Here is a 25,104-nt window from a genome sequence, read left to right on the forward strand (position 1 = left end):
TAAAAACACAAACAAGTAGCGGGAACAGCTCCAAAAAGATTGCGGCTCAGTCGTTTCAGAAATAGACGGTGGCATTTCCCGTTTATGCGAAACTCACTCACTTCCATAGGCAAAGCATATTCTTAACAAAAAAAACGTGACTAGACACACCAAAGATGAATATTCGTGGTGCCGCAGTCGGCGAGAGCTTTACTGTGAAAGGTACTAGCGGAAGTTGTGTACATTGATGCCGCTCGTTTGATGGCGGCCGCTCCGTCTCGTGCTGTCCGGCTCTTCCCGCAGTCACTCCTCAGTGAATGTGTCTGTGAGCACCTGAACGCCGCTGTCGACAACAGGTGAGGCAGCTCCTGGCTTTCTAAACTTATTTATTGCAGAGAAGCTAACTTAAACGACACTAATTTGAGGGCGTAACGCCGCTTTTAGGTGGAAAGGCGAGTGTTTTTGGACTTTGCGTGACCGGGAGTAAAACACCTTGACAGTTGAGACGGACAAGTTGGCAAATTAGGACGCAGAGGCTAAATGTGGGATTTATACGGCGATAAAACATGGTTGAATTTAGCCTTAAAGACAGCCCGACTGCTCGGACTTAAAAGCGGTCTGTCTGTAGCGGAGATACCGGCTGAATGTCACTGGTGACTGGTTTATACTCAATACCACAGGGAGACTATTCGAGCGCTCAAATTCAACATTACTGTTGTTTTTCTTTAACAGTGGCGCATGAATGGACATTAACGAACAGTAAGTGTTTTTTGGTAAATTGGGCATATATGTCTATACAGTCAACCCTAAAAAGCCTAACTGAGTAAACAAATCTAGATTTTAGCAACTGTTTCATCTGTCCTGTTACCACGAATAACAGGTGAAACAGAAATGTTCAAACAGTTTAGTGGGAAGGGTGTATGCCGAATTTACATCAACAGTACAGCTTTCTTTAAACTTCTTTTTAAATTGATGTGTACATTTAAAGGAACTGAGACAGAGATTGGATCTGAAATGATCTGCAGATGATTTAACAGTGTCACAAGGAAATCCGTGCTCCAAAGCAGAACATTGAACTTACTGACCAATTCTGAAGACTTTAAATCCTCTTTTAACAAATCAGCACAATGAGAACAAATTGGGATACTGTTACTTTCCTCCATATAGAATCAATTCCACTTGATTACATGGAATACTTTGAGACATGATATGAGATGGAGGGATTTATCATGGGCTTACATACATGTGTGATATCTGTCACTCAGTATTTAATGAGAAAGTCACTCGGAGGCACCAAACTACATTTAACTACTGCTCTATTCATTGACATTTAGGCTAACAAGCCCATTTTGGCCTCCTTGTTTACATTCTGGCTCATAGTGAGGGGCCATGCAGTTGTTTACTGCCTGGCAAGGTGCCTGGCTAGTTTTAGATCATGTGTCAGTGCAAAGACATTCATTGGCATCTGCTGCTGGGCTACACTGCTGCGTGATCACCTAGCAGTAGGGAGGAATAACTGAACTATCGGTATAGCAGGCTGGATACCTTGCTCATGTTTTTGACTTGCAAAGTGTACCAATGCAGGGTACAACACAGACTCCGACTCAACCAAAGACAAAAGCCTGCTGCTGAAATAGATTATTTTCTGGCACTGGGTTTGTCGAGTCTGTTGAGATGTCAAGCAGAATAAAAATGCTTTTGAAGTTAGAACAAATTCAGCTGACTTTTTTTTTTTTTTTACTCAAAACCTCTGGATGCTGCAGAATTTCTCCATTTTATGCACAGTTTCTACTCACTAAGAGACAAGGTAGATTGTGCAAACAGAGCACTATCGCCTCTTGGCTCCATTGGGAAACCTGATTGTGGTTTTGTTTTGCACACAAATTGGACTCCTGTTCAGTTTGGAGTTGTGCAGTTCTCTGAAACAGCCTGTTTGATGTCGCCTCAGCAGTAGACACAGGGGACTGTATTTGCACTCGTCTTAGAATTTCTCCTGGTTATTTTGAGTCCCTGTAGTGTTGTGTCTTCATTTTCTGTCCCATGCGATCGAGACTCTTAAGCAAATTGGTTTTGAAGCAGCGGTCAGCTCTGCCACACTTTCCCTCTTGGAGAGAAAAATACAGAACTTTTTCCAAACACGTAAGCTGGCAGACTGCCCGACGCAGCTTTGACTGAAAGGATGCTTCCGTAAAGTTGGGGGAATGTTATCAATGGATGGAAATGTATTCCTGCCTGGGAAGAGTAACAGATTAGCAGCACACTCCTGAGGGACGGGGCTTCCTGGATCTAACAAAACAAACCAAAGTTGGGTCAAGTTAGAGTCACATGCCTTATCCTGACAGCATTCATCTGTCAGAAACTGTTGTATTGATTGCAAATACAGAGTGAGTGCAGGTCCTGAAAAAGTAATAGAAGTGCCTCACATACAGTTTACTAAAAAATAGACTTGAGAAAGTCATTAAATAGTCACTATACACTAAGTGGTTGATTGATTCACCAGATTAACCAATATTGTAGAGCTAACAAGGAAATGTAGAAGTAACAAAATTGGAACACGTTCATTCTCTGTCAAACTATCAGTGGTGATAAACTCCCCAAGTTACTTTTGAATTTGTTTTTTTACTGTAAAGAATATTATTAGATTACAAAGCTGGACATTTTGAAAAATAAACTTGTTAGTGTTTACGCTTAAGTGTTTGGGGAAAGTTCTTTATTTTTCTCTGCAACAAGAAAACTATTGAACTATTTGGCCCTTTTTACAGAATACATTTTGGCATCTGACCGCAGGAAAAGGGCAGGTGTAAATAACAAAATAAATGTAAGCTGAATTCCTTTTAGCTGCTTCTGTTTTAGGTTCCTTGTATTGTTCATGCTAGTTCACTGCCACACTGTTGGGACATTACTGGGTCATTTGACTAGAATACAGCCATTGCTGAAGTTATCAGTAGAACCTGTACTTTCCCTTATACAGTTGCTGTGAAAAAGGATGAGAATTTATTAGATAAAGCCAATAAATGTCTTGACACAAGCAGCCCTACAAGAACTAAAAGTGTCTGTAATTGCCAGTATTATGATTTATATCACAACTATGTTGTACAGGAAACATTCAATACCAGGTTTTGGTAATAAACTGTTTTAATACTCTGTACTACTAATTTCTGTCTGCAACAAAAAGTAGCCAACTGAAGTTTGATAGCCAGCCCTAGATTGTCATTTAGTGGTCAGTCACATTTATGGTAGTGCAACAAACACACAGGCTGTATTCATTAATGTATGTTTCAAATGATTGCAGATTCAATGATTTATCTTTCTCTCTTATTTTCTAGCATTCCAGTTTCAGGGTAATGGCAGGTTGGGCTGCTGCTGCCCCCAGTTTCCCGACAGAAACGGACTATAAACACACTCAGCCCTGCAGGCAACTAAACCTCCACTAGTCCTACTGTAACTCCTGATCTGTCAAACAGCTGGGCACCCATCAGGGATAATGGATCCTAACTCCAACAGCGAGAGGAAAAAGACCTCCTGGACCAGTTTACCTGAGGCTCCATCACTCTAAATGCTGCTGAGCCTTCTATCCACATTTTCATCTCATGGCTGGGATTCAGCAGCCACCTGAATGACAGATGTTTGCTGAAACCGTTCGTTTGAAGGAGCATTGAAAAGGCAAAAAAAAGTGACCTTGGCTGTCGACTGCTAGCAGTTTGTGTGCCTGTCGTTCAGTCTGATATCATGGGGAAAGAACAGGATCTGCTGGTGGCCGTGAAGAGTGGAGATCTTCTGCAGGCCCACAAGCTTCTCTCCAAAGTAAAGTGCAACAAAACCAGTGAGTATGGAGCTAACATAGATACATGGTTTTGTGTTTTGATTTTATGTTTTTTTCTGTGCTCTGGGCTCGGAATTAAAACTGTTGTCATAAAGAAACAGACTTATGTAGCAGAGTTATTATTGTGGGGATGTTGTCATTACTTCTAACCCAAGTGCAGTTTCCTTGTGATAACCTCAGGATCAAGTTCAGCTGTCAACCACAAAACACAGCCCCCTCCAGCAGTCAGGTCGGGGACAATTTGAAACTAAGTGGATTCAAACTGTGGCACAACCCGAGCTAATCTCCTGAATGCAGACCCCTGCAGCCTGCACGTTTTGCGTGGGTTGTATGGTGCTTTCTTCTTTCGGAGTTCCTTATCTGTGCAGATTTCAAGTGAGGCGACAAGCGAACTTGCTTTACAGCAGCATTGTTGTAAATGACAGGGTTCTCCCTTATCCAAGCCTGGGGAAAGTTAAGGCCAAACAGGCTGTGAAGTTGAAGCCTCTCTTTGTGGTGTTATCTGTTTTGGGCTTTCATCACTATGGCTGGCTGCTCAGTGACAAGTGCTGGGAACAAAGCTGTGGCTGTCAGGAAAAAGCCTGTTACACACTTTACACACTACACAGACAGCGAGCGCTGCTTGGCAGAGAATATTAAAAGTGATATTGTCTGCTCTTGTGATGCTGTGTACTTTTGTTTTTGAACAGCCAATGACTACCCAACTAGCTGGGGAAAGTGAATAAGTTATCTTCTCTCCTGTTTTTATAGTCAAGGTGCCCTTGAGCAAGGCCGTCCACCTGTTTTGAAAGAGCAGCTCAGTAGTCAAACATAAATGACCAGAATAGGCAGCTCCCAGCTATTAAATATATAGATACTTGTGGTAGTAACTGAAAGAATTAGTTCAGATGTAAAACTGAAAAATAAATACTCACCAGAAATGTGTGCTCACTGCTAAAATCTTGCAGTTGAAACATTAGAAGTAATTTAAATACTGGAACAGTTAAAGTCGTATTTGAAGTCAAAGCAGTTGAATTACAAATACCGAAAGACGCTGACTGAGCAGCTAGAATGGAAGTGCTATTAGACAAAGTTTTTTTTATTTAAGTGTAAGCACTGAAAAAATGGAAGTGATGTTGAAGTACCACTTGAAGTGAAAATGCTGAAAGGATTTGTGGTTTCAATTGAAGTTCAAGCACTGAGGGAAATGAATTGTCAGTTGGATTTAATATATGTAGATGGAAGTCCTAAAAGAAATTAGTACCAGCTCAAGTAAACAGTATATACAGGGCTCCAGTCCAACTTTTTACACACTGGTGCACCAAACTTTTTGATTGAGGTGAACCAGCACATAATTTAGGAACAACTCATAATACATTTTAATTTGATTTTGATTAAAACACATTATGCACATGCTTGTAAAGAGGGATAAAGATGCAGATAAATGTTTTTCTTCACTTCAAGCACACCTCTTAAATATTTGTATGGGCTTTCATAGACTTTTTTTTATCAGACCTGCTACATTTCAGGTGCAAGTCATTTTTTTTCCTCCATAGTATTATGTGTGACAAGGGTTTTCTTCAAAAACACCTCAGACTTTCCTGAGCTGATGAAAATTTGACTTTGACTAGACAAACACAACAGCTTAACACACATATCATTATGAAAGTCAAGTTGCTTACTTCATGTCTTCAGGTCGTCATTTTTTAAGTCATTTGACAGAAATGTTGCTGAAATTTGTGCTAAAAATATCTTTCACATGAAGACGGAAAATGACATTTGCCTGTGATTTTCTTTCAATCTTCATCTTCCCCAAACTAATGCACACACTGATGCTGTCAACGCTGCTGATTCTCCACGAACCTTACATTTGTCACTAGTCAGGGCCTTCAGTGTCTGACAGCAAATGCTGCACCTGGCAGTGAGGGCTCTGCACATGACCTCCACTGTCTCCCATTTACAGAATGGCCCTGTGAATGACGGCTGATTGATTAGTTAGTAGTGACCTGCTTGAAATCTTTTAAAAACCAGCCACTCCATAAATAGAATTGTGTAATGTGCTACCAGCAGATTATTTATTTGATTGATTTACTTCATTAAAAAACTTAGCATTGCATTGTTTGAACATGAACTCAAAATCACAGTTGAATAAATGATATTTTTACACCTTTTCCTGATAAGAAAAAAAAATCTTGCTCCATTGTCTATAGTGCAGACTCATTAATTTTCCTTCCTAGAAAGCAGTGTGTTCATGTCATACCAAGGTATGCTTGAATATTCATACAATCTCATCACATTAAGAATTAGGATCGATGTGGATTTCTGTTGGCTTCTACAAGTACCCGTATAACTCAATGGTAACAAGGTGGATGGGATATTTCTTTGTCTTATTTTGATCCCATAGTTGCATCCTTGGGGTTTGATTTAACTGAGAATTATAAACCCTACACAACTATCAGCTACTTTTTAGACTCTTAAGAATACCAAAATGTTGAGTCTGTTGTTTGTTTCAACATTGGTAGAATGAATATGACAGTCTTAAGTTGTCACTATATCAGATTGTGACATAGTGACAAAGCCAGAGTGGTCAGGTGCTTCCTGAGCCGTTACATTGTCATCAGGCTGACATACTGGACATATCCCGAGCCTTCTAGCTGAGCCTTAGGCTGAGGCTGGGTGCATATGGAGGAGGAGGCACCTGCACTGGACTGAACTCTGTTACTGGAGGGAGTGGCGGGGGGACTTGGGGGTCATGGATTGTGTGGTGGACAGACAAAAACACAAAGTATTAAGAGAGGGTGGGTCTGGACAGCTGGTCTGGCTGGGACTGAGGAGAAGGGGACTCACTCTGTGTGTGTCCTCATGTTGTGGGTTGTACAGGAGTGCAATAGACACATAATACCAAACTGACACAGTAGGTGACATAACAGGACCTCGTCATATAGTTCAGTACAACAAGAGGGCAAATATATACATTTAAAGGACTTATTCAGAGCTGAAGAAACTTTTTGTCAGAAGCTTCCTGTTCCTTCTTTTAGTTTATGTCTCCAAAACTTAAGATGGCTGATCAGGAATCATTCAGTTTGATCTGGAGAGAGGTACTGTAGTGGTCACTTAAGCCTTAAATTCCATGTTTTTATTCATATAGCCACTATCTATTTATTACTATTTAATAGAATTAATTCTTGAAAATATTTCTTTTAGCAATGACTTTCAAACCTTATATCACAATATCACAATAATCCTGTTATCATCATATTAGTTCCCAGCACTAATTGGTAAAAAAAATGGCTAACTGCATTTCTTTCAATTGAGTTTTCGAACTCTGAGACTATGGGCTCATCTCAGACCCCCATCCCCTTTGTACACAGGAAGTATAGTATTGTCATGGATTTGGTGGCTTTTGCTGTGGGCTACAACTTTTAATACATTTTTGAGTCTATATAAGTTTACATTTTGATGAAAAAATATGCTTTTTGAGGTTTTTTGGTGGGCACAGATTGTTGCATCACACCCTAAGGATATTAAAGTGCCTTAATTGTCTCCATGAGCTGTGTGTTACAGCCACTGCTGCTCCTGTAAACTTGACTGTGTTGGTAAACTGGCCAAACAGCAGCCAGTTACTTGAAGTAACGTCCTTTTATTTTTATCGTCACACACCTTTCTCTTTCACCTAATGCAGCACCTTTGCCTCATCTCTCCCCCTCTGTGGACCTGATCATCCCTCCCCCACAGCTTGAGAAACTCGGTCTGAGGTGGAAAAACTCTTTGCTTTGCTTAGCTTAATCGTGTTTTGTCGAAACACATAGCCATCAAATTGGTGAAAAGGCTGGATATCAGCACAGGGCAGAATTAGCATTTGTTAAATTAAAACCAGTATCAGCCTTTTAATTGTTTGTGTATGGCAAGAGTAGCTGAGCAGAGTGGTGCTGGGCGAAGGGACCTGACTGTAAATCTGGCTGTGCGGTGGCAGAGGAAGCTTGCGGTATCCCGAGGAGATTATCCGTGGCGCCGAGGCTGGCTGATAGACAGGGAGCTGAGATGGGAGGTTTCTTCTCCGATCAGCCATCTGCTGACATCAGGTTGGGTGCTCTGTCAATTTAAGTGGACTTACCTCAGCCTCTCTCTTTTCGCTTAGCTGTTGCGAGCTGACAAATCAAATGGGCTCATTGTGGATAGATATAGTGGTTACACAGAGGGCTGCAGCCTCAGTCCAGCTTCTCAGTTTGTGCTGCGTTAAGAGTGACAGCTTGACTCGTAAAGTTATCTCGCCCTTTTTACTAGGAGTGGACTGAAGAGGGTGTTGGTCGCCCCTCCCTAAATAGGGACCATTAGAGACTGGAGGTTCTTCAAAGGCCTTCGTGATTACAATGCCTTTTGTTGTAACACATGCTTGCTTTCATCTTGACCCACAGCCCAACCCTCTCTTCTGTCACCATAAATACAAGGCCTTTAGGTACTTCTCAGTGGACAGATGGACAAAAAGCCAAGACAGAAAGGGAAAAGTTTATATTTGAGCATCTATTATGTACGCCATTTGATCCATACATAATATACTGATGACTCAACCTATGAAGTCTTGGGCACTTTTTTAACAAACACACAGGTAATAACAGTAAACCGTGTTTACGAGTCTGCAGGCTGACTCATAAAGTAGTTGTGATTAGCACACCATAATCAGATCACTACTATGATATTATCAGCTGAGTCTCATTTGAATGCAAGTGAATTATCTGTCGTAATGATATGTTATATATTGAACACCCACCACGATCAGCCATGTGAGGCAGAAAGTTGCAAACTTTCAGATTAAACTAATTAAACAGATTAGGCAGGATGGCACATTTTTAATATATCAAGTAAGAGTAATGTGCTAATTGGAACCTGCCACACTGAGCTTAAACCTAAAGTATTGCTTATTGCTGATTCAGTGAACTGCATTGAACCTTTCTGAGTCCCTCAGGGGAGGCTGAGGGTAATGTTGTTCGACTTGTAAACTAAAGCTGGGATTCATCCTCTGGGCTGCAAAGTGGTGGACCAAACAACCAACACTCAAATTTCTTGTTTTATATGAACTAGCAGTTGAAGAAACCCAAAAATATTCAATTGACAATAATATTAAACAGAGAGAAGTTGTAATTCCTGACATTTCAGAAGCTAGAGGAACTACTTCAACAATTAACCAACTGACATAAGGCCACCTAGTTTTTCTCCTGATCAGCAGATCTGTCACCTGAGTATTAGAGTTTAACCTGACATACCAGATGGTTTGTTACACAGAACCGTCTGGAAAGGCACCGTTAGTAACTGTAGAAGAGGGCAAGCACTTCCAGCAAATACCTGACAGGTTATTGGATGAAGCATCTCACCGTCTAACTTCGACCAACTAGATCAGTAGTATGACAGGGATACCACCAGTGGAGCGAGCTGGTAAATCAAACCCTCTCTGATGTCAGTCGAGAGAAGAGCGAAAACATCTTTTTCATCTAGAAAAGCAGGAGTTACAGCTGTTCTTTGCTGTTCCTTCAATAAAATAAACTCTCCAGTTCTGTTATAACTGAGAGTATAGCAGCTATGCTAACTCCTTAAGCAGCCAAAGTTGTTGTTTTTAAGCAAATAGGCGCATCTCCCATAGTCACCACACCTACCAGGTAAACGCAAACACCTCTCCAAATTAAGTCATTATGTGGCTCAGTAAAAGTTGGATGTGTGGATACACTGATAAAGTATTGCCCCAGTATTATTCACATTAATACAGAGATGTGAAACAAGCAGTCATCTTGTCAGTATTAGCCCTGAGAAGCGGGTAATTATTGGTTATTGGCAGAAAAAATTCACATCGTGCATCCCCATTATCAACTTAAAAGCTAGTGATATGTCAATATTATGTTCACAGCTGGTTTGCTGCTTTGAAGACTGGAGCTGGAGTCATTTAGTCAGCCTTATTTTACAAATTGGCTCCATCTAAAGTTAAAAGATATGCCTTGCAGCACCTCCTAAGCTCACTTAATAACAAATTATATCTTGTTTGTTTAATCCAAACGGAAATGAAACACAACCCATCCTGGTTCCAGAGAGTAATTTGGATCTGCACATCTAACCCTCAGAAAGAGGTATTTCCCAAAATAAACTACTAATTTTAAAATGTTTACTTGGGATTAACAGCTTCCTCTTCTATAACAACCCCCATCCCCACCTCTACCTCCTCCTCCACCCATATCCCTATCGTGGCCTCCTCATCCCTGTACCTCGAATTAGGGATGACCCATCTGGCCAAGTGTCAGATTAGAAATCTGTTATACCTAAGAGTACGTAAAAGGTATATTTGTGCATACGTGTGTGTGGTTATGTGGATTTAATCAGGTGTGTTGTCTCCTTGTATTTATAAAGCGTAGGCCAAACAGGAATATTTCATCTTCTTGTAATTCTTTTCAACTTCTTATGTTTTCATTCTGTAGCAGCAGGGTGTTGTCGCTGGCCTATTAGCTAACCGGCTAACTGGGCTAATCGGTCTTCTACTTTATTAGCCAGACAGTTGGGTAGCAGCCAAGTAGTGTGTGAACGGCTTTCAAGTTCACCTACTCTTGCACTATATTAGATTCAGGCACACACACAAACACACACTGTCACACACACAAATTAATCCTGACCCCTTTCCTCCCCTGACAGATGGGGTAGCCTGTCTAGGATTGCAGAGGAATTTACCAAAGGAATTAAACTGTGTGTGTGTGTGTGTGCACGTGTGCACGTGTGTGTGTGTGTGTGTGTGCGCGCGTGTGCATGTGCGTGTCTGTGTGGTCGCAATAGACAGCATCATTTATCTAGCATAACTAGCCTTTTATTACTCGCTTCAGGCAGCACATTGTGGAGTCTGGCACTCATCCTCATTGAGCTCCATGCTTTTCTCCTGTTACTAAAAAACAAGCCGTCATTCAGGCAGGTGCGTGACTGTAGCATTCAGAGCGTGAGGCACGGTATCACTGGCTTCTGCCCTGCCTCTACATGCCCTGCAACTCACTGTGTTCATGTGTTTGGATTTGAGAAGGTGGATAAAAACACATATCTGTTGGTAGGGCATTCTCAGTTAGTAGAATTGTGGTTGTACAGACATGGTAATGTGGTCGTCTGACAAGGAGATCTCATTTGATGTCTATTTCCATAAATGTGAGTACTGTATGTGTATGGGTAGGGAGCATGTGGGATTCATGAATGGATACTGGGCTGTATCAGTATCTGGCAGTGGTATTGAGAATCAGCAGAAACGGTGGCTGTTGTGGCTTTGATCTTATGTGTTATCACGCTCTTTCTTCCCCCTTTTTTTACCTTAATTTCATCCCTCGATTCCTCCCGTCTCTTACCCCAGCAAATAGAAAATTGCTGCCTCTGCCTCGCCTGCTCGTATCTCTCGGCTTTGTAGTTGCTTGATAAGCCGCTGTGCCTCAGAATAAGATGCTATTCACAGTAATGAGAAGTTTCTGGATAACAGTGTCTTGGATGATATTTAGGCTAACAGATCAGTGTCTGTCTATGTCAGGGAAATCTGTGACATGGGAGGAACAATAGAATCAGAGTTTGTTCACTGATGCATTCAGGTTTTCATTGCAATCTTTTTTAGTGCCTCGAGGCTTAAAGATGTAATTCAGGTCATATTTAAGTGGCACTCCTTTTATACATGAAGCTCAGTTTGCTTTATCATCATTTCCTGCTAAAAAATGTTTTAATCAACTATTTGCTGCAACTCAAGATGACAGTTTAAAATATTTGGTGCCACAGATATTTTTCTATTAGAGCCCGACTGACACTGGATTTTTGGGGCAGATGCTGACACCAATTCGTGGAAATGCCGATATTGATACATTGGACGAAAAAATTCACACTTGGCTTTGCATCTAGACTTCGTTCACTGCAGTACAAAGCTGAGCGTCTGGGCTGGAACAGCTCTCTGCTTCTCCACACTGAGGCTGCGCTGATCGGCAGTTATGGTAGGGAATAGACTGAGTATAGATATGTACTTTATATGACCCCACTTCAAAAAACCTGAACTATCCCTTTAAGCTCACCAGGTCTGTCACAGCCAACCCCTTACAACAACAAAACAATGCAGGTGGAATCATCCTGTGAAAAAAATTTAATAATTTCATTTGGATCTTCAACAAATTATACTTACTCGTAGAAACCAGCCACCTAACTATGCCTGTTTTTTGTTTTGTTTTTTTCTAATCTAGATCTGTGCATTATATACTTGAAAAATAAACTGAAAAAAATGAACATGTTGACAAAATGAGAAAAAATATTCCTGGATTCGTTTTTGGTTGTGAAAGTTATGGTTGGTCCAGCTACTACTGCTATACATTGACTTGCACGATTTTCACATTATGTAGAGACAATAGCGTATTGATCCTGGCCTCTTAGGCTAAATGAGAACTGTAATGACTTTTCCACCCATACAGGATTGTGTGACCTCATGCTGGTGTTTGGCAGTCCAATAACTCCCACTTGCTGGAGGGGTCACTGAGCAAAGTAGCCTTTGTTGAAATACATTTTACTGTTTATTTTTTTGGCCTCAGTGGCATAATCTGAATGGCCGTGAGGCTTTTGCTACACTTTTCTCACTATTTTAAAATGGAGGGCAGAGTTGGTGTAAACTCTCAGGACTTGCCACCATACCAAGTCATACGTCTTCATGTTGTAGTTCAACATGATTCCAAGTCTAGCTCAATGTGATTGTGACTTTATTTAAGAGATTGCAACAAAAATAAAGAGCAAGTCACTTGGCAAGAAAAAACACTCTTATTAGTGAGATACAGAAGTTGTATCTCTGTGAAAAACGGTATTTAAAAAATAGACAGTGGTAAACTGCTGCACACAGCAGACACAGTAGACAACTCCATGGCATCTAAGGGTAGATGGTGATGAGCCAGCATAAGTACACAAAACTTTTTGCTCTTCCAGGCAGGTGAACTCTGCACGAACCTGTATCATATTCCCTCTCATTACACGCTCTTCAGTAATAACCGTGGTTCAGGGATAGGGATTGGTTTCTGTCATTCCCCCTCAACCATACTGCTAAAGATACAGCAAAGCAAAAGGAGAGGAAAGGGAGTATCTCATCAGACTAAACTGAACTGGTGTAGAGTAATGTTTCTTTTTTTATTTTTGTAGTTGATTGAGGATAATTGTGAGTTCTTGTAGTCTTATTAAACATTCAAGTGGAGTTGTGTTTCTCCCGGTAAATGTTAAAATGTGTAAGGCACTTCAGGTGGACAAATGTTTTTTTATTGTTTTTTGTTCAGCTTTTGAGAAGATGCAGCTTTTATTTTGTAATGTGTTGTAATCTGATTATTATTGGAAGTACTTCCTGAATAAAAGGGAAATTTAAATGATGAGTAATATAGATCATTGTGGATGCCAAACACTGAGATGCTTCAAGAATCATTTTGCATTCGAATCACTGACACAGCTGAATCTGGATTTTCAAGTGGCCAAAATGTACCTTCCAGACCAAAAACATGAATTAATACAATGTTTAGGGAATCTCACTTCAAACTTTTCTTCATTTTTTTCCCTCTTTTACTCTTTTATTTACCTAAGATTTTACACTTCATATAGTGAGAAGACAAATTTCAATTTATTGGAATGGAAAAATAATCTGTAACAGTTTTTTTTTTTAAATTGATCTATCAGTTTAACAATCTGAACTACTTGATATTCTATGTTTCTAGCTTTTTAGATCTGAGGATTTACTGACCAACATCCCAAAACTTCCTTTATAATGGTATGAAACAATTTGAAGACCTAACCTTTGGCTCTAAATATTCTGATATCTGCCAAGTCTTTTTGATATGAAAGTGACTGTTAGTAGTAGTCCTGCCCTTAACATTCAGAGAATCTCAGATTGGAGCCTTGGAATATGCTGTCACTTGGTCTCATGATAGCTTATTATGTGTCTTTTCATGACATATAGTAAGTGAGGATGTATAACTTTTAGTCGTGCTCATCCTGTAACTCTTTATCAGAGTGTGATTTGTGTAGCTTTTAAGCTGTTGCAGAACATGTTATTTCTTTGAAAGAGCTTTGCATCATTGCCCAGTATGGGAAATGTTTTTTCATTCCCCTAAGCAGATACTAAACATAGTGCTACAAATACTAATGTGTTGTCATGTGCTACACTCAAGAGACTGGGGACGTGTTGTTCAGATTCATTTCAAGCTGCAACAATTAGTTGATTAATGAAAAGACTATTAGTTGGCAACTATTTTGATGGCTGATTAGTCGTTTTAGTTATTTTTCAAGCCGAGATGCTAAACATTTGCTGGTTTAGGCCTCTTTAAATGGAAAGATTTTCTGCTTTTCTTTTTTTAGACTAAATTATAGAGAAAACTTTCAAATCATGAGCCGATTAATCTTTAATGATAATAGTTGTTGCCCTAGATCAAATATTAGTAAATATTTCGAGGTAGTAAACTGGTCCGGCCCAGGCCCTCATGTCTACTAGTTGTCGGGAGAGTGCATGGAAATAAAGGAGGAGCTCTGCCCTGAGTTGGATTAGTAGAGTAAACAGATGATTTGAATGGTATGTAAAGTGTTTTGTCCCTAAGGTGCAAGGTTGAGACATGTTACACAATATGAGACCTGCAGGTGTGTTTACGCCTGTTGTAATCTCCTGTTGTTTAGGAGGAAGTGCACAGATGTAGTAATGTGGGCTCACGTGCACAACCCAGTGATAATGCACGTTGCAACACAACACTACAGATCATCTGTTTGATTCCACACTGGCTCATTGTCAGCGAATATTGAATGTGTCTGACCTAGATGCCTGTGGCACCATGGGAGATTACTCTCTACATTTTTAACAATAGAGCAAATTCACTGGATAATATGGCCTGGGGCTGTTTTTGATGTTAAGGGTTTTTCTCAAGACCCAGTTCCAGCATTTTTTCGTATGGCAAACGATGCGGCGATGGAGCAGTTGATGAAGAATTGATGAAGCTAAAGTGTGTCATTTTGCAAATTTGCTGTATGTGTATGCCCTTGGGTGTGCAGCGACCAGTGTGCGCTGTTCATACTGTCCTCTGTTTCCAGCTGCATCAACAGTACATGCACACAGCCTACGGTACTTTTTTTTGTTGACGGTCTGTTTAGCTGCAGTAATTGCCATAGATACACACACATGCATACAAGCAAGCAAACCAGTTCTGTTTTCATTCAGTCTATGTACAACACACACTCTGTCTCCCTGTACAACCAGAGCTGAAACAAGGGTGTTCTGTTGCAGGTAGTGCTCTGACAGGAAACCCCATTTGGTTGCTGCTCACTCACCTATTTAAAGACTGGTGCTGATGTTGCTTAAGGGCTTGTTTGTCTCTAGACTGCCGTTCAGCCAGCAGCATTAACATTCATTTCATATCAGGATCACAGCTGATTACACCTGACAATCAGATGTCTCTTCTAAACATATTTGACGGACAGTGACATTTAGATAAAGTCCAAATTCAACTTCCAGCCTGATAGAGGACATCATTAAACAGTATTCCCTCATTTGAACCCTTTGAATAATGGTAGGTTTAACAGGACTTTAGAAAGAGTTTTGAAATTATAACAGAAAGTTCTTTACTTCGCTATAGAGTGAAACAGGTAGTAGCCATGGACGACTATATGATTTTACAACACTGGTGCAGGTTGTTACATCAGCATCCATTTGACTCAAAATTTAATATAACTAGGAATAGTTTTTTTTCTATGAATATATACAAGACTATATTGGTGAAATGCTTCATGATTAATTTAAAAGAGAAGTTGGAACAGAGGTCATTGCACATATGATTGATGAAGCCCTCTACTCCAATGTTTTGTCACATAACCAAGCAGAATACAGAGTCACAACCCACTAGTCTGTTCTATGCAGATGTGTTTGTGTTATTTAGCAGCATGATTTGCAGGTGGTATAATCAAGTTAAAGTTAGTGGACGGTCTTCAGGTGACTGCAGGGATTTGATGCACAGAATGAAGAGGTTTTCATTTATAAGTGGAATAGAGATAGATGATTCATCTCTTAATGTGGAGGTAACGGATATAATCATGTCACTTGATGCTAATACAACGCCCCCCTGTGTAACGGTCATATTTTTTTCCCAGCAAAGAATATGGTTGTGGTCAACGAGCATACATAGTCATTAATACAGCAACAAGCTTGCCATCCTAGCAAGATCAACAGTGCTAACATGGATTAGCGATAACATCAGTATTAGCATGAAGAAGGAATAGCACAATTACAAGAAGTTACACTTTATTGTCCAAGCGATTTCCACTTGCACTATTAAGACATGTAAACCTCAATACTAACCCAAAATTAAATGATGAACCTGAAAATGTGCATGATATGTCTCTTTTAAAAATTAGTTTTAAAGGTGTTTGAAAGGGCTAATGCATATGTAAACAACATTTTTTAAAAAGTGGAATTAGAATATTGGTCCCTGGGTGTGCTGCATCAGCTGATTCTGACAACTTTGTGATTGTGACACTGTTTAGAAATGGGAGTGCAATGCTAAACAGCATGTGTCATTGCTAGTTTCAGAGTGTTGCAGTTGTTATTTTCACACCCAACGCAAAAGTTGTATAAATGGCAAATGTACTTGCGCCCACCTATGCACCCCTGGGAGACTTCCATTTGGTTAGACTTAACATGCTGGTTTAATCGCATTATTTTACCCTCCTCACACACACACTCCTTCAGTGACCACCTCACCACCTGCCTGCTTCCACCGCTGAAGCCAAGCTAGAGACACTGTTAATAAATGTGCACTTCCTTTTCAGTTTCATACATTTTAAATTACTTAGAGGTAATATTGAACATGTGTTACTGATGACATGGTTGTAATAAGCAACAACAACAACAGTGTGTTGCATGCAGAAACAAGTACAGACCTTATCATGTTTTCGGTAGCCTTATTAGGAATTCTGTGGGACAGCTGGAGTGAAGCCAAGACCGCTTTGACTCAGTGGTTTGGTTTGAGGGACTGTGTTTACCCTCTCAGTAATCAGCACACTTAGATGGATGTGTTCCTCAGATAAGTGTTTGCCTTGATGAGGTCCTTACCTGACCACAAACCATTTATCGCCAGAGACAGATGATGACCTTAAATTACCCCCCTCTCCTACTCCCCTGTAGTTTGGTCTCGCCTCAGGCCACTGTGGCTGCACTGTTTGTGTGGCAGGCTAACTTCTCCTCTGTGTGGGGGCTCGTCTCAACCCACAACTCCTGAATCAAGTGTCCTTTTCTGCTTTGTTAATGAGAAGCCGGCGTGGGTAGAAGTGGGTTCCAGTTCCTTGCGGCTTAACTCCAAGGAATATTTTCGAGATATAGAGGGAGAACCTAAACACAATTCCAAAGAGCGAAGCCTGTGAGTAACCGCTGTTATTTCAGGCCTTTCTGTCTTTTCAAAACATCAATATAGAGAAATCAGAATTCATGCTTGCATAGTCTTCTTTTAGAATGGCTTTTAGTTCCAAGGTGACATTTGGCGGCAAAATGCAGCAAAACAATGCTGTGGAATCAGGTCTGCTCAGACGGTATAAAAAAGGGCAAACATCTTAAAGCTGCACTCAACAGAGGACAACTTGAGTTATCATTACAACAACAATTTGTTCTAGATACACTAAAAGTTTTCAAGGAGAGTACATTTTCATGTTTTATAAGTCCAATACATAGTGTTGCTGCTGTAAAGAAAAAGTTCCACACACTAACTGAGATTATGTCTCTCACCGTGTTGTTTTTATGTTGACAATGGTAAAAATGGAAAGTAAAAAAAAATGCTGTTACTCGTAGTGATGAGATCACAGTGAAATATTTATTAATTCTACGCCCTTTCAGCCCATTGTTTTGGTTTTTTGACCCACAATTTTACTATTCGATTCAGTCTCACAGCTCCTATGGCATTTTTTTTCCCACATTAACAGGCAGATTAAAGGTAATTTTGAAAAGGCAATTTTCCTACCACGTAGCAAACAAAGCTACATCTCCACAGCGTCCGTCATTTTTATTCATTGTCTATTAAAGCTGCTGTGCAGTGTATCATGATCGCATCGCATTGATTTTGAGGGATAGTGTCATGTTCCCTGTTCCTTTTAGTGCATAAACTTGAGTTCTAGGCTACGTAATTCAAAGTAGTGGATCATTTAGCAGATAAAGCTATTTTTGTCAGATGTTAGTGGACCAAAACAGAGTTAGGAGAGTGAATGTTAGATTAATGAGGCGGCCAGAAACAAGACTCCAAATGAATGCTGATGTTGCTCCATGTCTGCTGAATGTGTGGAGATGTTGTGCTAATACGTTAGCCATAGCAACATTACACGGCCATTTATAACATGTTAAATGGAAATAAAGAGTAGCCACTTTTTCTGCAGCATGAAGCAACTACAACATGCATTTCATTGTCAAACCATGCGTTGTAAAATTACATTTAAATGAAACTTTTGCCAAATGCTGGGACTAGGTGACAAAATGAAATGACAACACTTAACCTATATCTATCATGACAATATTCAAAATCTAACACGATATAAAGTTTAATATTACATCAACAATATTAATCAACATATTGCCCAGCCCTTCGTCAAAGATTGGCAATTTTTTATTTCATGGCATAGTTCTGTATCAGATTATGTGATCATAGAGTCAAAAATTCTTGTCATAACTTGGCTGAGAGAAATGTTCAACTACACATGGAAGTCCAGTCAATTATAGCTATCCATCTGTCACAACATGTGTGATGTACATCTGTGATTTCTACAGAGGGGCCAGGGTCAGCTTCAGTGTTTCAACTGACAGCACCAACAACAAATGGATTTATATAATGAATTCTGATTTGCCATCGCCTATTTCCTGGGACATCATTTGGCATCAGATGAACCACGTCAGTTTTGTTACTCTGCAACAAAATACATGGGACAAAATGAGCCAATGTTGTGGCTGTCGTTCATCTTTGTTCACGATGACCCACTTTTTTCCGGCCATTATTGTGCTTTTATTGTGTTGTCTGATCCCAGAAGTAATATGGATCGGAGTATCAAAATCCTTGGATTTCATACAGCTATGTCTTGCCAGGATGTAAAATTACATAGTGTGCCTTTACAGACTAATGTGATTTAGGTCCCCTTATTTTTATGCATTTGCCGTCTAGTTTTTTTTTTTGCGTGGACTGTGATCAAAGGCATTTTAAAATGAGTTTTGCAGCCGTGCAAGCCAAAGCAGCTCATGCCTCTGCCAGCTGCTGTCTTGTCGGAGATGAACACAAGCAAACCGGCTTTTTTGTTGTCTTTTATTTTCGTATTTACATTATTCCGTTGCTCCCGTCTCTGTGTTCTCACTCTGAAGAGGTTCAGAGCTATTTGCACACTCGTCTGATCTTGCAGCGAGTGTTTTAAAACGTCTTCAATGTGTTTTCTCATTTGCGCACCTGACACACACGCTAAAAAAAACGTTTACCTCATCTCACCTGAATGGAGGTGTACAGCAGATTCATCATTCCCTCTCGCCTCCTCCTCCTCCTTTCTGAATGTTCCCTTTCTCTTCAAATCAAAGCGCCATCATCCATTTCTTCTGTCCAGGATGCTTTAGCTGTTGTGGGAAAGGTGCGGAGGGAGCAAAACAACAGCAGTTCCGAGCATTACTTATGCATCTGATAATGTAATCAAAACACGGCATCACACAGTCCCTTTGCTTTGTTTGTCGTAACCATAGAAAACAATAGAGAGATTCCACACTGACAACTCTGTGGCTCGTAGCATTCAGTAATTTCTGTTTCCGTGAACATCAGCTCGCAGCAGGGAGCAAAGCCTGTAATTTCCCTGTCTCTGCAAGAAAGCGCAATGCTTGATATTTACTACACATCTGTTTACACCAACTCCTAGAGCCGAGAATTGGGGGGGTGCACACACACACACACACATACACTTGGAGAGTCAACATGCTGGTAATTTAATTGATCGAAGGAGCCCCCTACTACTTTTGTGCGAAGAGGGGAGGAGGGAGGGGATGGAAAGCAGAAGGGTAAAAAGGGAGTTGACAGTTTTGTAGATACATAGTCGGAGACACAGCCAGCGAGTAGGATAGCCTGGTGGGTGTGCTATGTGAGGAATGCCGGCTCATGTTGTAACTAGAACTCCTGAAAGGCCCTGTTCTTTCCATACCGTCGGGACAGTTTAGACCCCGTTTTGGCAAGCTGCCCAACGCCCAACCCCTCTATCTGTCTCATTATCAATGTGCCTTTTTGTGCCCTCAGGCCCTTGTTTTATGGATGTGAGTCTTCAGCAGAAACAGTGCTTCTGTAGGGCCGCATGCTAACTTCACAGGATTCATCGAAAGAGATCACAGCTGTACCCAGTTTGCGCACATTAATGTTGCCATTTGGTAGATAATTTCCTACAAAACCCCCTGCAGGGGTGTGAATGTGTGCCTTTCTGTCATGGAAGCCTCTAGTGGGAATTGATCTCTCAACCATGGAAGTGAGAATGCCTTGTTTACGCCATAAGCTCTGAAAGAAGTGGGGGACATCCTGTATGAAGTTACTTGAAAATTGTAGAACTGTTTAGTGGAAGTTGGGAATATTACTGGATTTAACTAACTAGTTTTTTTAAAAATGTCATTATGCTTTCATTGAGTGGTTCCTATGTTTTTTTTTATGCACAATAAACCCAACTGCACTGAAAATCTGAATATTTTTCCCCTTCTGACTTTTCTGAGTTGAAAAATAACATCAATAAACCAGAAAGAAAGACAGAGTTCAATATTTCATCAGTGCTCCCGTGGGAGCCCATTTATATGCTGTGAATTCACAAATTGCTTCATATTCTCTTATTCTTATGTTTTATATGGTATATTTATTCTGGTAGTTTCTGCACAGCCTGTTCATATCAAGTTTTGTTTTGCTGCGACTACCACTGTTAAGCATTCTCTTTTGATTATGTGACCTATTTTGTCTTTTGCACAAGTTTGATTTAAACACTTAAACTGAAAGGTTTAGTTCATAAGACTTAAAGGGATCCTTCGAAAAAAATATGATTTTCATAGTTACGTTTTTGTTGGTGTAATCATGTGAAACTAAGAATCGGTGTTGTTTTTGTTTTTGTTATCTGTTTTTGAATGAGCCTGACATAAACTTACTAGGTACTGGACACCAGGATGTCACCTATTCAGTCTGATGAGACTTGCTCGCCTGGTGCATAAACCTAAAAACATGTATCTAGATTCTGATTTAATTTCTGGTTATGCAGCCCACTATCTGAGAAGGCTTCACCTTCTCACGTATTGACGCTCATTCTGGCAACAACTTAATTTTTGTTTCATCTAACCACAGTTTTTCTCCAGAAGGTTTTGTCTTTGTCCATGTGATCAGCAGCAAACTTCAGATGAAAATGTTTCAAGCATTGTGATAATTTCTGTCAACCATAGATTCACTATAAATGTAGGTAACATATTGCTCTGCTTAATATTTTATCTCAGTGTTGAACTCTAGCTGTACATATCCATATATTACATGTGCAATCATATTGCTCTATTTGGCTGCAAAACTACATTTCCCACCATACCACAATCCTTTGCTAGCTTTTGGTCATGATGAGTGATGGGTTTTTGAATTTTTTAAAGGCATGGCTATGCTCCAAAGTAGTTTGTCGACCATGTCATTTGACCACATCTGCGGACAAAAGTGTGTGAACGGCCACACCTGAAGATGGCTCGAGATATAATACATATCTCTCCGTAAAGGCATTTATATGGTTCTCACTTGTACACATGAAAAGTGATGGAAGTAATTGAAACCTCTGCAACCCGCGCCAATTGCTTTGCTTTGGAAAGTTGCAGAAATAGACGCCTTGTTTTACTTAGCAACACAGAGCTTTATCATAGTTTTTCTTAACAGTGTTGGTTTCCAGTGTTGAAGTCCTCAAAAGTAAAAATTGTGTTAAAGTGAAGTTATTGTGCTGATATAATACTTTAATAAGTGATAGGGCTGCAGCTTACAAATATGTCCATTGATATTTGATTAAGTAGTTTAGTCTCTAAATTGTAAGAAAATAGTCAAATTTGTTCAATGAGGGATCCCTCTCCTAAGACATCAATAGATGCCGCATGTACAGAGGAGAACAACAAAATCACAATTTAGAAAATAACGTCGTCTGAATATCTGATACAAGTTATTTAACATTTATAATATATTTCTGTCTTTCTCTGTACACACACACGCGCACACACACACACACACACACACACACACACACACACACACACACACACACACACACACACACACACACACACACACTTATGTGATTTTCCACACCTAAGTGGGAGAAAACAGTAAGAGATTGACTGCAATGAATGGCTCTGTTTTCAGAGGCCTTGGCAGTCTGGTTCCTGTGTGGGGTTTGGTGGACAGAGGGGCTTTTACAGTAGATCTGTGCTGTAGGACGTCCCAGGATATTTAGCTGTTTGACGAGAGTTTCCAGCCCTCATTAGGGGCTGGAGATGGACATATGAGATGGATATGGATGCATGATATGACAGGATGTTAAGTCAGAATGAGGCTTTGAGGTTTGAGAGGGACATTGGGATGATGGACGAATTTGATTGGGGTGATTTGAATAAAGGGATTATGCATGTAGGGGAAGATGTTTGTGGTGTCACAGCAAAGGTTTTGACTCTATACTAAACTAATGCGACTATGTTTCCATTTGAAACTTGGGACAGCTTTGTAGCTGTCTCTTGAGGTTCCCAAGAAGAATATTTCAATTATGCAACTCCAGGGATTGGGTTTGTAAACCAGTTGGAAACTGGTTTTCAGTTAGATATAATAGATGGTGAGAATAATTATCCTCCCTCTTGGAGTACAGAGTGAATGAGTAAGACATGGGACAAGTAGCATTCTGTCTGTTTCAAGGTGAGTGAAAAAAACAAAACTTGTCTAGTCTTGCGAACTGTGTAATGCTATTTTTTGCTGCTGTGGAAAAAGAAATGTATGTTTGTGTTATGCTGGCATGTTGTGTTTTATGACTGTCACTCACAATCCCAAAGAGCTATGATATGATAGCAGTGTAAATGAGGTGGAATTGCACATTTCTGCGAGGCAGAATCATTTGTTTATGAATCATTTGGCTGCCATGAGGGTGTCAGCCATGCTGAGAGAAGGAAGGGTGAGGCAGCAGGAGGTGAGGAAAGCTCCCCATCCTGTCTGGGCTGTCAGGTAGTTTGATGGAAGGAGCGATGATTGAGAGAAGTGCAGGAAAAATAAGCTATTGTGAAAACACACCCAGGGTCCTGCAGGGATGGAGGGATTTCTGGAGAGCACTCTGGTTGAAAGAGAAATGTGTCACCAAATAAATACTAATGGTCTTTTTCCATTGCCTCCCTCTCCTGTCCTTCCTTCTCTGTCTTCCTCCAGAGTTGCTGGGCTCCACCAAGAGACTCAACATCAACTACCAAGACTCTGACGGGTAAGAGAAGGGTGTGCACAAGCTTGTGTGTGTGTGTGTGTCAGCAGGTGAGATATGCCTGAAGTTGAGTCTAAGAATGCAGTAGAAGAGTCATAGTCTTGATTGACATGCAGATTAGAAAATTGCCCTACCTGTAGCTGCCTCCTGCTAGTCCTCTGTCTTTACAGTGTGACTCACAACAAAAACAGCCACATGTCCCAACGTATAATGCCCTTCAGAGTTATTACGTCACCTGTCAAGGCGTAGAAAATTACAGGAAATGACAAGAATTTGTCTCCAATCTACAACAATTTGAGTAAAGACATGTACCTTAAACACTGAAATGTGCTTTCATCCATCATTGTGGTGTCCGTCTTGTGCTTTTGTTTATATTTGTGGGACACACCGTGACGTATCTTCCACTGCGCAGAGGCCATTGCCATTGAAAATCCAGTAAAATCATGATGGTGTGCCATTTCTCCTGGTCTCTGCCAAACAAACATGCTGTATTACATTTGGAGGACAAGCTTTATAGGCCAGAACATTCCTGCAGCACTACAAAATTTCATTAAAACATAGTTTTTTTGACACATTTTACCTTTTATAGAATAATTGCAGTTGCGATTGAGATATTGCACTTGGTCATATTGCCATTTCTATTATTTTGCGATTAATTGTGCAGCCCTTGTCTAAATAGTTAGAAAACCATGTTGGCTTGCATACTGCAAAATCGAACCTTTATTTGGCATTTAGTAGTATTGATATTTGAATGCAGGGTTAATGTTTCTTAGGGACTTGTTTTAAACAAAGTTGGATAGCTAATTGAGCTAATGCTAGCTCCATGAGTTGGTTGAAAATGCCCCCTATTTAATGTTTCCAGCTAACTCATTTTAAAACATGAACCATGTAAAATTTGAAGCAGCATTTGATGGCTATATACATCATATAATGTCATTAGCTTTGTCATTAGCTGGTGAGTCATTTAGATGAGGTAAAGAAATGGCATTGTACTAGTATTGCAATGTAGAACCAGTCAATTATTGTGTTTATAAGTATGATGATGAAGAATGTGGAACCAGACTCTAATTTCATAACATTTTTTAACCGTACAGCTTATGTACTTGCACAAGTAACATACAGTTTCAGTTTACCTTTAAGCTTTAAGATGAGGATTAACCCATGTTTGTGGTGTAATGCTGTCTCCGCTAATGTTGGCTGGAGTTGCTGGTGTGTACATGTCCTCAGAGACCCGAACCAAGCCACTAAACCACACTAGACCCAGACCATCCCTAGATTGAGATTTTTTTTTTTTTTTTTTTTTTATTATCTTATCCATCACATTTATTTTTGAAGATCTGTTGTCATCATTAATAGACCATCAGACATGTAAAGAATCCCAAAGAGGCTGGAGCTGCTGCGCCTGTATATATGTTAGCCTACATGCAACATGTCTGAGTGTTGACTTAGGCCTGCTGCGTGTCACTACATGCAGGGTCAATGCAGTGTGAATGCAGTGAGTGGGAGGTGATACACAATAGGGGTGTTGAAATTAAACATGTCTATCCATGATTGAGTGTGTGTGTGTGTGTGTGTGTGTGTGTGTGTGTGTGTGGTACAGAGGAAAGGGTTACTTGTGATACATGAGACGAGTGCAGAGGGAATGAAAAAGGGAGGGGAGGACTAGCAAACAGTCGCTTGTCACTGAGTCAACACCATGACAGAGAGAGAGACATCAAGAATGTGTTTGTGTGTGTTTGTAGAAAGTAGCTGTGAGTGACTCAGGATTGAACAAGGTGCAGTCTTGTTAGACAGTAGATGGATGGATAAATGTGTGTGTGTGGCTGCTAGGCATGAAG

The 25,104-nt window shown here is 40.2% G+C and overlaps 1 protein-coding gene across 3 annotated transcripts in view; it reads left to right on the forward strand.

Moving 5' to 3' along the window:
- The first annotated feature begins 203 nt into the window (after positions 1 to 203).
- Positions 204 to 25,104, forward strand: part of LOC119009346 (caskin-2-like) — a 54,789-nt gene continuing 29,888 nt past the window's right edge. For 2 of the 3 annotated variants that reach the window (XM_037080491.1, XM_037080494.1), the window contains exons 1-3: positions 204 to 335; positions 3,306 to 3,802; positions 23,218 to 23,269. In XM_037080491.1, the coding sequence (XP_036936386.1) occupies positions 3,709 to 3,802; positions 23,218 to 23,269 (146 nt within the window). In that variant the 5' untranslated portion in view covers positions 204 to 335; positions 3,306 to 3,708. The other variant, XM_037080492.1, reaches the window with a different exon arrangement.

The sequence above is a fragment of the Acanthopagrus latus genome, chromosome 20, assembly GCF_904848185.1.
Source record: "Acanthopagrus latus isolate v.2019 chromosome 20, fAcaLat1.1, whole genome shotgun sequence".
NCBI classification, from domain to species: domain Eukaryota; kingdom Metazoa; phylum Chordata; class Actinopteri; order Spariformes; family Sparidae; genus Acanthopagrus; species Acanthopagrus latus.